At 37.5% G+C, this 13,665-nt stretch overlaps 1 protein-coding gene and 1 non-coding gene across 2 annotated transcripts in view; one reads left to right on the top strand and one right to left on the bottom strand.

The window, feature by feature from the left end:
* LOC121383644 (sodium-dependent proline transporter-like) overlaps positions 1-12,252 on the top strand; it is a 39,784-nt gene extending 27,532 nt beyond the window's left edge. The window contains exons 5-14 of the mRNA XM_041513738.1: positions 1,851-1,983; positions 3,524-3,700; positions 4,035-4,141; positions 5,589-5,713; positions 6,088-6,200; positions 6,791-6,931; positions 7,882-7,978; positions 9,056-9,135; positions 9,830-10,000; positions 11,176-12,252. Of these exons, the coding sequence (XP_041369672.1) occupies positions 1,851-1,983; positions 3,524-3,700; positions 4,035-4,141; positions 5,589-5,713; positions 6,088-6,200; positions 6,791-6,931; positions 7,882-7,978; positions 9,056-9,135; positions 9,830-10,000; positions 11,176-11,370 (1,339 nt within the window). The 3' untranslated portion in view covers positions 11,371-12,252. The remainder of the gene's footprint in view (positions 1-1,850; positions 1,984-3,523; positions 3,701-4,034; positions 4,142-5,588; positions 5,714-6,087; positions 6,201-6,790; positions 6,932-7,881; positions 7,979-9,055; positions 9,136-9,829; positions 10,001-11,175) is intronic.
* Trnak-cuu lies at positions 82-154 on the bottom strand. Its single transcript has one exon. It is a non-coding gene; the product is annotated as a tRNA-Lys (tRNA).
* Positions 12,253-13,665: the final 1,413 nt, after the last annotated feature.

Genomic DNA, 13,665 nt, shown 5'->3' with positions numbered 1-13,665 from the left:
CCATCTTTATGAGAAGGGTCTATAGTGTTTATTATCACCCATTAACTGTAGTACTGGGAAGAAAAGCAAGTAAAAAGAGAACGCCTAACGTGGGGCGGGAACCCACGACCCCGAGATTAAGAGTCTCGTGCTCTACCGACTGAGCTAGCCGGGCTGCAATAATGATTTGTTAACTTCAATGTCATGTCATTTAAAAAATATATTACACATGTCTTGTAATTATTTTTGAAATATGGACTAAATAACATGTTAATATGAAAACACCAGCGTGGGATGATCAAAGTAAGAAATTTCTATAATTTATCAAAGAGCTGAGATGGCAAGAAAGTTACATGGCTTCGTTATGTAATTCATATAACTCATATACGGGGGGGGGGGGGGGGGGGGGGGGTAGCTCGATGCGCGGTCGGTCTGGGATCGATCCTCGTCGGTGGGCCTATTGGGTTATTTCTCGTTCCAGCCAGTGCACCACGACTGGTATATCAAAGGCCGTGGTATGTGTTATCCTGTCTGTGGGATGGTGCATATAAAAGATCCCTTGCTGCTAATCGAAAAGAGTATCTGTGTGGTCTTTAACCATATGTCTGACGCCATATAACCGTAAATAAAATGTGTTGAGTGCGTCGTTAAATAAAACATTTCCTTCCTTCCTTCTACGCATGAGATTGCACGGGATTTCAAAATGTTTGGAATTTTTGGGCGTGTGCTTTTCCAAAATCAAAGAATTTGACAATATTTTGTTGAAATGAGATCTTTTAGAATAACTGTTAGTGTAAGAAACATATTCCATTAATCATTGCTAAGCTGACGATTCTTATTGCCTGTTAGTGTTTGTTTTTGCCGACCATCGTTAATATTTAATGTAGCGCGGAAGTTTCGGATTACTGGTGATATGAAAAGAAAAAAAAAGATTACAGCTCAAAACAATTCGTTTGATGTCTATTTATGTATTGGCGAGAGTTTTACAATTTACATCCATTTCACGTTATCATTGTGGCAAAGAGTTTTATTACATTTAAAACAAAAATCTATACTAAATATTTGGTAAATTATAGTTTTTATTTTCGCATATTTTGTTTGTTTGTTTACTAATTAGTTGTGGGTTGTTGTTGTTGTTTTTATTGCTGTTTTGGTGTTGTTGTTGTTGTTGGGGCGGGGGGGTGTTTGTTATGTGTTTGTTGTTGTTTTTTGTTGGGTTTTTTGTTGTTGTTTAGTTTTGTTATTATTTTGGGGGGTCTAGGTTGGGTTTTTTTATTATTTGCAGTTTGGTAGTTTGCTTATTTGTTGATTGGTTGCTTGCTTGTTTGGCTGACCAAGACGAAACATTACATTCAGCGGCATTATACTCATAAGTAACATCTTCCATTGGTCGAATCCTAGATCAACCCTTGCTTTTCTCCCAAGCACTCAATAGTCTGTGTATTTTGTATGCTGGGGTGTCGTTAAGTATTAATTCCTTCTTTCTCTCATTCATTCATTCATTGTCCCATACACTCTTTCTGATATACCTTGGAAAACAGCACTCTTTCTGATATACCTTGGAAAACAAACGTTTCGACTGCTGGTACAATGATGTCGATGGTTGCTCCTTTTACAGGACTCGTTCCAGCCAGTGCACCACGACTGGTATATCAAAGGCAGTGGTATGTACTACCCTGTCTGAGGGATGGTGCATATAAAAGATCCCTTGTTGCTAATCGAAAAGAGTAGCCCATGAAGTGGCGACAGCGGGTTTCCTCTCTCAATATATGTGTGGTCCTTAACCATATGTCTGACGCCATATAACGTTAAATAACATGTTTTGGGTGCGTCGTTGAATAAAACATTTCGTTACTTGATTCGTTTTACAGGAAGAGTTTTCTGCAACGTAGCGACTACATCGGAACGAGCACGACGTTGGTGTGGTATATCCTACTGTGTCTGTTGGCCACGTGGACGTGTCTGTACTTCATGGTGGCGTGGGGAGCAGCCACGTTCGGCAAGGTGAGATACGATTGTCTTTGATAAAGTATTAGCACTGGCAGACTGGGTCAGTAGGGTCACGTTAACACCAATGTAAAGCCTTATTCAAATTAGAATATTCATATTATTGTCTACTCTTTTGTTTCTGGCTAATGCTGGTATCATCTATTTTTATTTTGTGTAGACCGATTGTTGTTAGGGATTTTGTTTTCTTTTGTTTTCTTTTTTATATATATAGTTATGGCTATATCTAAATTTCTAATGGAATCAGAATGTAATGTTTTGTTAGATTAAGAAAGAAGTGTTTTATTTAACGACGCACTCAACACATTTTATTTACGGTTATATGGCGTCAGACATATGGTTAAGAACCACACAGATTTTGAGAGGAAACCCGCTGTCGCCACTACATGGGCTACTCTTCCGATTGGCAGCAAGGGATCTTTTATTTGTGCTTCCCACAGGCAGGATAGCACAAACCATGGCCTTTGTTGAACCAGTTATGGATCACTGGTCGATGCAAGTGGTTTACACCTACCCATTGAGCCTTGCGGAGCACTCACTCAGGGTTTGGAGTCGGTATCTGGATTAAAAGTCCCATGCCTCGACTGGGATCCGAACCCAGTACCTACCAGCCTGTAGACCGATGGCCTGCCACGACGCCACCGAGGCCGGTCTTTTGTTAGATTACTTCATTGATAGGTTAACTTTCAGTCTTAGCATATAAACGGTCATTGTCATCCGAGAAACCGTAGTGTAATGCTTACATCTAGCAGATTATTGCCATTGTATTTTTACCATTTTGTCTTATTACCATCACATTGGTGTGTAGCAGTGCAACATATACCTGAAAATTGATGTGAGAATAAATACTAAAAAACCGTTTCATTCGTAAATTATTAAATGTATTTGTGAAATATTACTTTGAAGACTTTTCTTCTTTTTTTTTTTTTTTTTTTTTTTTGGAGGGGGGGGAGGGGTCCCATACTTTTTATCTTGTTATCTTTTAAACGTTCTTGCTCTTAATTGAATTACAATTATATTTAGTATGTTGAATAAATTACTTACTGACTGCATTAGTACACGCCATACCTTTACAATTTATTGTATGTGCTATGGGCTTATATCATGCCATAATTGTAGTTCTAATAGATAATCAACTGATAAAATCTACATGAGTAATCTACATAGTTACGGTATGTCGTAAACGACAAATGTGAACCATGTCTTAATACTTTAAATCGTTGATGTTGTTGTTGTTGTGGGGGTTGTGTGTGTGTGTGGGGGGGGGGGGGGGGGGCTTTTTTTCTTCTTCTTTTTTGTGGGATTTTTTGTTGTTGTTGTTGTTGTTGTTGTTTTTGGTTTAACGACAACACTAGACTCGTTGTAAAGTACTTTTATTAATTAATCATCGGCTATTGGACGTGAAACATTTAATATTCTGAAACACAGTATTCAGAGGATATCTTCTACATTTTTTCATTAGTAACAAGGGATCCTTTATTTGCGTTATCGTATCTACATAATATATAATTTTTAGTAAAATGATATTTTGTCACAGATTCTCTACATCTTCACGCCTGTGACATTCCTGACTCTGACGACTGTTCTAATCTACGGCTACGTCAATGTACCTGGAGCGTGTGACAACCTCTTCTCCTTGTTCTCTCAGCCCAGCGCGTACTCGACCGGAAGTCAGTCCATTGGGGTCATTTCAGACCAGCTAGGGGATCCCAAGGTAGACTAAGTTTGAATGTATGCATTTCCAAATTACAGACATGTTATTTTTAAAAACGTTTTTATGACATGTAATTCCATTTATTTTCGGTTACTCCATATTATGAACAACACTAGAATACGAATTTGAATGAAATAATGCAACATTTATATATGCGAACACTTAAAATGTTTACGTTAGTTTTTAGTATCTGTATTGTTTTGCAGTGTCTTGTAATGTCATGTTTGTAAACTACATTTATATACTAAACCCAGCTTGGGTAAATAAAATTTCTTCTAAAACGTTCTATATATTAGTTTGAGAGTTAATCAAGTACTGATGTTCTTATTGTTAGGTGTGGATCGACTCCCTGGATCTGCATTTGTTTAGTCTTGGACTGTGGTCTGGAATTCTTCCCACATTAGGAACACATTTGAGAAACAAAAAAATGGTCATGAATCTGTAAGTTAACACAAGAAATAGCACTCATAGAATCTGTATGCTGTATAATATAAGCTCGCTCTCTCTCTCTCTCTCTCTCTCTCTCTCTCTCTCTCTCTCTCTCTCTCTCTCTCTCTCTCTCTCATATGCTATCTCTTGCTATCTCTCTCTCAATCTCTCTCTCCATATATATCTATCAATCTCTGTTAATAAATGATAAACCAGATGTGTAAATATAACCTACAGCTACTAATTCAGAACCAAGAGTGGAATCTTTAGTGAAATGATATTTTAGCGTCCATTAATCGTTACCTAGAAATTGACCCAAAGCAGTCATCTATAAAATAAACTCATATTCCTCTGAGTGAACATGTGAACCCGTCAGACACTGGAACGATTAACGAGCGGATGGATAGCGATACAAATCAATCAACATAGCAGTGAATGATTTTTATGCCTCACACAACTCCAACATAAAATTTAGCTGAGCTCTCCATAGTTAAACCAGTCGATAAATTGCTCTCAGCAATCACTCTTTCCCAGTCTTCATGCTAACTGTAATGCCAAGTTGGTGTCTGATTATTGTTTCCGATATTGATAATGCAATAGGCTTTTATGTACAAATTCTGTCTAGACAACTTTTGTTGAGTGTTATACCAGTTATTTTGCCAATAACAATAGCGTTGACATTTTGCGTTTTGCTCTATATTCTGTGAGCGGATGCAGGGTTTTAAAATGCCACTTACAGTGTTCCAAAGTACACTATCATGCATTATATGTATGCTAATTATTGGCATAGAAAGGATTTTTTATTCGCGGTCATCCACACTGTCGTGAGTCGTGAGTCGTGTTATGGACCATTGTTAATTGTTTAGATGATATCCATCTTAATGTTTGTTGTTTTTAGACCAAATGCCACAACAACCACACTGGCGTAGGAAAATGCCAAACAGTGGGGAAAGGGCACAGATACACACACGCATGCACGCACGCACGCACACACACATACATATATATATATATATTTCTCTCATCCTCAAGTAAATGGAACAGAGCTATTCCATGAAAGGAATGAATGAATGAATGTTTAACGACACCCCAGCACGAAAAATACATCAGCTATTGGGTGTCAAACTATGGTAATGCAAACAAATAAGGTGATGATCAACATCAATATAAAAATTCAAGATTTCAATAAAACAGTGTAAAGAACTGTGCAAAAATACAAATGCAACTCCTATCTTTCAACTTCTTTCTCTGTCCACCTCCACATCCCAGTCTTTGTCTCTGCAACCGAGACAGGTGCTTGTCTCTTGTGGCTATCTGCCATTCCCCATCAGCTTTTAGCTGTGGGCTTAGTTTGACCACTTCAGGCAGTGTTCAGTAGTTACTTCTGGCATTGTTAAGAGGCACTTGTAACCACCTACTAAAAATATTTGATCGTGTTGTTTTTGTTTGTTTATTGTAGTTCGTGGGTGATACTTCTGGTGATGCACGGTATGTTGCCTCATCTGATCTTGGTGGCGCTTGCTCCATACCTGGGAGAAAACAAAAACGAAGGCTGGCTCGCCAACGTAAAAGGAGTAAAACCAGGTACATATACAAATGTAATGTAAATATCTATGTAATAACCCACGTCCATGTAAATCCATCTAAACACCTGTGAATTCTAGGTTCATATCTGTGTTCTGGCTCCACCCAACTGCTAGGCTCATTACAGTAATACACACTCACGAACACTCGCACGCATAGAGAGATACTGTACCAGTATATATATATATATATATATATATATATATATATATATATATATATATATGTATGTATGTATATAAAATTTAAAACACCCCAAAATAACGAAGTATGTATATCACGGTTTTATTTGTTTGTAATTATTTTCGTTTATACTTGATGTTTTACTATCATTTCTGAGTAAACTATAATATATAATGCTTGTGTTATTGCAGGACTGTCTTTCTTGTTCGTCACAATTCCTTACAGTTTTGAAGTACAAAAATTGTCTCCCTTCATTTCTTTCTGCATTTACTTGATGTATTTTCTGCTTGGACTTCAGCATCTTGTAAGTACCAAATAAACAACGATCCTTTTTCTTAAATATTGAAACTATTATCTGAACCATGAATGTAATATTGTACAATACGAGAAATTATGAGGAAAAGCTTGTATTCAAATCTTGACTAGATATATGTTTTATGTTGTTTTTCTGTTTTTATCTTACATATACAACATGAAAAGTAAAAATAAGCTAATATAGTTACTGTTGGGGTTTATTGTTTGGGAGGGTTTTTGGAGGGTGGGTTTTTTTTTTAGGGGGGTTGGTCGCGGATGGGTGGGGGATTACAGTATTATGAAATTTTAAACAGTGGTCGTAAATATAAATAATGATTAAAACTAAAAACGAAGGTTGTGAACGATTCATGGGATCATGCCTCTATGGGAATATTTATGAACTGCAAGTATCCTTAGATGCACCCCAGGACATCTTAAATCTGGTTTTCAATTATTTTAAAACTAGGTTCAAATGGCCCTGTATTATTTTATTTTATTTTCTGATAGAAATTAAAAGCAACAGTTATTTCCTCTCTAATTAAATCGCTCGTTACAGTCGTTTAAATCCCCAATAACAATATATAATATGTTGTTTTTCAGTCACTTCACATGCTAATGATTTGGGAGAACATTTTACCATCAGTACCAAAGCGAGTAATGATATTTTTCAAGCGGCCATCTTTGATGTTTGCTCCAGTCTGTTTCTGTTGTTTCTTGCTGAGTTTTCCATATGCGTCTCAGGTATGTGTAGATCAAACACGTTTTTACCTGGTGTACCTGTAGGATTTCTCAGGTGTAGGCCTATGTAATTACAGCACATTTTTACCCAGTATAAGGTTTCTCAGAAATAACTCGAATCCGAAGAATCAGGAAAATAAAAATGATGAACTAGTGTGAAAATCAAGAAAATAAATTATCATGAAAACTGCATAAATAATAAAATGTGTTTAAAGTGTGCATTGTAAACAAGCTACCAAATTATTTAAATTCATAACCTGTTTACAGAATGATCGCCATAGTACCCAAAATAGTACCTAACAAATACACAACTTGTCACACTCCAGAGGGCGTGTTATCTATAAAATATTTCATATTTAACATATTTTTACAAATTTGTGTAAATATTCAAAATTTTGATATCCTTTACAAGCATTTCTATTCGTTGATTCCACCAGTAAAAAGGTTATATCTATAAACTCGTCCATTGTTTATCACGTCCTACAGTTTAAGAATTTAAATGTGTGTAATATTCTGGTATATTGTATGTTTTATTCATTTATATGTTAACTTATATTTTTAACAGAAAATTCGTATATGCTTATTTATTTTAGAGAGAGATTCATATACACGAACATAATTTTGATTGTTTTAATGTAGTGTTGTCAAAGACACTAGAAAAGATATATTTGGCCAAAGAAACGTGATGGAATCATTTCCATTACATCCAGAACTTTTACTACAATTGTCACGTGATACTGACTTTTATTGTAAATTTTAATTTTATCTATCTGTGATATTTGTATTTTTTGCACAGTTGATGTTGCTCATTACTTTATTTGTTTGCATTACCATAGTTTGACACCCAATAGCCGATGTATTTTTCATGCTGGGGTGTCGTTAAACATTCATTCATTCATTCATTCATTCATTTAGTGTGGTGTTCATATAATATATGTTTGGGTTTATTTCAGTGTGGGATCTACCTGTACATGATTCTGAGGTTTTACATTGACCGACTTCTGTTCGCACTAGTTATCTTCAGTATGGTTCCTTTTATCATAGGTTATGGTAAGCATCTGTGTTTGGATTTTAATGTATGTTTACGTTTAACAAACTTACGTTTATTATTACATACACCAAGCCAGAACGCAAAATGTAAGCATTAACAATTTCAAACTTTGCACTGACATCTATGACCTTCAGTATAACTACCATTTGGAATGCAAAAGAAAACTCAAGTTTAAAACTCACGTTATATTACAGACGTTTTTGCGTCATATTTTCTTACGATGATCTTGTGTGACGGATTTTGGGGTGTTTTGTCAATAATATTTATCATCACAAATCTTGGCTATGACATTATAGATACACCTTCAAAAATAATGTGTTTGCTGTAATGGACTCCTAAATATTGTTTGGACTAACTTCCTTACATTTCCCTAGCCACGATATCTTTTACTTTCCAGTCTGCCTTTTTACAATTGGACTACTGTTTTTTAATAATGACTTCTGCAATCATGTGTCGGTTTGAACCCTACCAAATATTAAAAGATGACCTTAAAATGTAGAGTTATTTTGGTGATTGATGTGAAGGTTTTAAAGAGTATTTTCTTAGTAAAAATTTGCAAAACATTTCAAATCATGCAGCTCGCCCTATGTCAAATTTGCAAAACATTTCAAATCATGCAGCTCGCCCTATGTCAAATTTGCAAAACATTTCAAATCATGCAGCTCGCCCTATGTCAAATTTGCAAAACATGTCAAATCATGCAGCTCGCCCTATGTTATGCAAATAGGTGACGTAGGTTCGAAATCTTGCAGTTGAACTCTTTGTGTTTTATAAAATATATAAACCAATGTGTTTTAATGTATTATAAAACTTTCAGAATATTAACATTGCTACAAATGTTTGACTACATCATTTTGAGACTATAACCTTAAGTTTAAGCCATGAGTTTCGATTGTCATCTTGAGCCTTGACACACGCATTATTTCGAGTTTTATAAGCGGAATATTATTGTCAATTATTCTTCTGAGACTTGTGAAGTTTGCACTTAAAACATACTCAGCCTGGATCAATCATTTCGCCATTACTTTCTCATCAAGAGAGAGCACTCAAAGACGCGTTGCTTGATGTCATTTCAGTTCGCCAGGAGACGCTCCGAATGCCAATTGAACGTCTGTCGATGAGTCTCTGGTACGGACTGGCCTCGCTCATTTCAGCAGTAAGAAGTCTCGCTTTTTAATATCGTCGCAAATGTGGTTCTCATTAAAGAATGCCAAGTTTAATTATCAGATGATTACTCGGACAATCTCATTTCGATTAATATTCGCTGGAGTGTGAATAATTAGATTTGAATATAAATGTGTAATAATGAATATATGAATATTAAAAGGTTTCGGTCTGATGTATTTTTAATGGAGAGGTCAATTCTGGTTTTCACCATTGTAATTACATGGTGGTGATTTGGGTTGTTTTTTGTTTGGTCGGTTGGTTTGGGGATTTTCTTTTGTGGGGTTGTTTAATGTTTTGTGTGTGTGTGGGGGGGGGGGGGGGGGGGGGGGTGCGGGTTTTTTTTTTAAGGGGGATAGGATTTCTTATTACCCTCATTTTCGTTTTAACTTTACAAATTCTTTTGGAGATGTTTTTTCATTCAATAATATTTGTCTCGCTCATTTGTGAGAAAACAGTTGATAAAGTGACTTGATCCCAGTCATACATTATTCCAGATTTGGAGCCAGATTGAATTATTAATGACAACACTGATGATGACAAACTCCATATATATCAGTTTTAGAATTACATATACATGTATGTTGGGGTGGGCATAGGCATTCACAAATAAAAAGAATATATACAAGCCTGTATGCGTAATTTTCAGGTTCTCAATTTTAACGTAATTATTGTTGTATATTTAGTGTATGCTCATCTACTACTTCGTGATGTACGTCTACCAGGAAGCTGTGGTAGGCTATGATCAGCGCTGGGCGGAATACATTGGTTGGCTGGCGTCCATAGCTCCGTTCATCCTGGGCGTTATTCTGGGTGCGGTTCATGCCATCTGGAAGGCAGAAGGAACGTTACAAGAGGTAATTCTCATTGCAGGTGCAGTTCACTGCATCTGGTAGATAGAAGGAACATTACAAGAGGTATGTATCTTACCATGTGCAGTTCACACAATCTGGAATGCAGAAGAAACATTACAAGAGGCGTGTATCATACTATGTGCAGTTCATGCCATCTAGAGGATACAAAAGATATGTGTCATATTGCATGCATGAGCAGTTCACATCACCTGGTAGGCGGAAGAACAGTGCAAGAGGTACGTGTTATACTAGGTGCAGTTCACGCTATCTGGTAGTTAGAAGGAACACAACAAGAGGTACGTGTTATACTAGGTGCAGTTCACGCCATCTGGTAGTTAGAAGAAACATTATAAAGGGTACGTGACATACTAGGTGCAGTTCACGCTATCTGGTAGTTAGAAGAAACATTACAAAGGGTACGTGTCATACTAGGTGCAGTTCACGCCATCTGGTAGTTAGAAGAAACATTACAAAGTGTACGTATCGTACGAGGTGCAGTTCACGCCATCTGGTAGTTGGAAGAAACATTACAAAGGGTACGTGTCATACTAGGTGCAGTTCACGCCATCTGGTAGTTAGAAGAAACATTACAAAGGGTACGTGTCATACTAGGTGCAGTTCACGCCATCTGGTAGTTAGAAGAAACATTACAAAGGGTACATATCGTACGAGGTGCAGTTCACGCCATCTGGTAGTTGGAAGAAACATTACAAAGGGTACGTGTCATACTAGGTGCAGTTCACGCCATCTGGTAGTTAGAAGAAACATTACAAAGGGTACGTATCGTACGAGGTGCAGTTCACGCCATCTGGTAGTTGGAAGAAACATTACAAAGGGTACGTGTCATACTAGGTGCAGTTCACGCCATTTGGTAGTTAGAAGAAACATTACAAAGGGTACGTATCGTACAAGGTGCAGTTCCCTTCGTCTGGAAGGCAGAAGGAATATTACAAGACTCCAATTTCATATACAACGAGCAGTTCACGCCATTTGGGGACAGAAAGAATATTATAAGTGGTGAGCATAAGTGCAGATTAACAGTATGAAGTCCACATAGACACTAATATCACATAGGCACACACGAATTATATTACACTAGTGACAAAGGACTTCTTCAATCTTCAATCTGCAGCTGATTACAGTTGTGGTACATATAATGATTTCTTCTGTTATTTCAGCGGATTCTTCAGTGTCTGAAAGCTGGACAGTTGCCCGAACCGGCGGGAAGCGAAGAATACACGTCTGCTGAAACCGGTGATACCATGATCAACCAAGTGAAGACGCCTCTACAGGGACCAGAGGTCCAGCCACTAACACCTGATGTTGAAGTGTCGATTAAACCTCCAGAGAACGGGGAGGTGGCAAGACTGTGAGAGGCATACCGATACAGAAAGAACGTGTATGATGAGATATTAAGACATTCTTACGGCATATGTTTGATAAGACGTTAAGGCATCATTAAGGCTGGTGTATGACGCTACATTAAGATATATCCAAGCTCGACTTGATTTGTTAAGACACCATTAATGCATGTGTATGACATGTTATTATACCATCATGCGGACATACATTTAGCTTACTATTAAAAAAACAATTATAATATGTATGTAGCATTCAAAAGGTAATACTTTGACAAAATGAGACTCGCTAATTCCAGATAAGGACATTGTGTCAGACTCTTAAATTACAGTGTCAGAAATAATGGCTCACCTGTTCTGCGTTTTATGTAAACAGATCCTCATTAAGTTGCACCTAAAATTAACAAGCCACTGTCTTTCTTACTGGTGCCTGGACAGGAAATGATGAGATAGTCAGATGACATATCAAGTCCCTTTAGTGACGTCTCAGTAGATTAAATCGAGACAAAGTAATGCCATTGCTTCCAGGGATGGTGTCACCAGCCCTTATATAGCACACAAGTAATATTATATACTCACATAATGTGAATGGATTCTGATCAAAGAATGGCTTGCGATGAAATGGTATCGCTACAAATCTCGGACTGCAAAGACTGCCACACGTAATTACACACCGAAGTTTGCATACCACGTATAAAACATGGATTGTCATGCTTATAGACCACCGTTTGTCATGCTTCGTTACCAGTCACTGCTGTTTGACGTTGACTTGTTTAGGGGGTGAGACGTAACCCAGTGGAAAAGCGCTCGCTTGATGCGCAGTCGGTTTGGGATCGGTCCCTGTCGGTGGGCCCGTTGGACTATTTTTCGCTCCAGCCAGAGCACCACGACTGGTACATCAAAGGCCGTGGTATGTGTTATCTTGTCTATGGGATGGTGCATATGAACGGTCATTTCCTGCTAATCAAAAAAGAGTAGCCCATGAAGTGGCGACAGCGGATTTCCTCCATCAGTATCTGTGTGGCCCTTAACCATATATCCGACGCCATATAACCGTAAATAAAATATGTTGAGTGCGTCGTAAAATTAACCAGTTCCTTTCTTCCTTGGACTTTTTGACTTATGACTACACGACTTGTCTCCCTTGCAATGCGGATAATTGCATGTAAGTATATCTAATACAGATTTAAGAGCGCTTTTATGGGATACCGTATGACCAAAAAAAAAACCCTCATGACGTTAACCCCACTGGATAATGCCTCAGCTCACAAAACCCAACAGACAAAAGCCCACCTCTTTTTTAATAGTGGTCCTCCATCAAGATGCGTTCTCGTTGCATAAATGTTGGTTATATGAAGGTGGAAAGCAGTGACTATCCAAATTTTGACTTTTATAACGACTGTTTTCTCGATTCTTGTCACAATGCCTGATAACATCAGACATCATTTTATAACTGGACTATATTAACCTGTATAATTGGAACATGTGAACACAAAGCCATCACGGTTCTACGCTTGGCATCTAAATACCACTAGCTTCTAATCAGAAAACGTTGTCTGGGTCATAGATGTACGAACTCCCATTTTTGTAGGGGGCAGGCTGGCTTTTGCCCGAATTAAACGAGCATGCCCGAATCTGGATAGTACATTGATTACAACTAATTTTGAGGGTAGAATGATAGAAATACATGGTAAAAAAAAAGGTGTTTGATTAGCACATTCTATCCAAATATCTCAATAATTTTTGCCCGAAGTTGATGTTTTGCTCCAGCACTGGGGGGTGGGGGGCAGATGCTCCCCGCCCCCTGTCTCGTACGCTTATGGTCTGGGTGGTAGGAGCGTTTTCAGAGAGGAAAGCCTCTTCTGCAAAAGAAAAGAAGAAAAGAGTTGAATTGGTGCCTGGCAGATTTTGTTATGTTTAAAAACAGTATATCATCAATGTAAGTTATTACACATCTAAGTAATCGTATTTCTTGTATTGTTCAGTAATATTTAATCTAAGCTGAGTGTCGCTCGTGTGTACTTGTTTCTTCACGGGTCATAATTCATATGCAAGTATCGTATCCAAATTTCCACTGCGGAGAATGGTGGTTAATGGGACCTTGGATATCAAGCAAGGCCATCATAGCGTTTCTGTATTACCTGCAACATTCATTACATCTGCGAAGACTTGCGTTTTGTTATCATAAATATGCATACGGGTGTTTTTGTTACCATTTGTTAAAATCGCAGCTATTTGTGTTCTTGACTGTACGTCTTGTTTAGTTGGTTCATTAGTCCATACGGTCGTGGCTTAAACAAATTCCCTTGG

The sequence above is a fragment of the Gigantopelta aegis genome, chromosome 10 (assembly GCF_016097555.1).
Source record: "Gigantopelta aegis isolate Gae_Host chromosome 10, Gae_host_genome, whole genome shotgun sequence".
Classification (NCBI taxonomy): Eukaryota; Metazoa; Mollusca; class Gastropoda; order Neomphalida; family Peltospiridae; genus Gigantopelta; species Gigantopelta aegis.
This window is presented reverse-complemented; position numbering and strand designations above follow the sequence as displayed.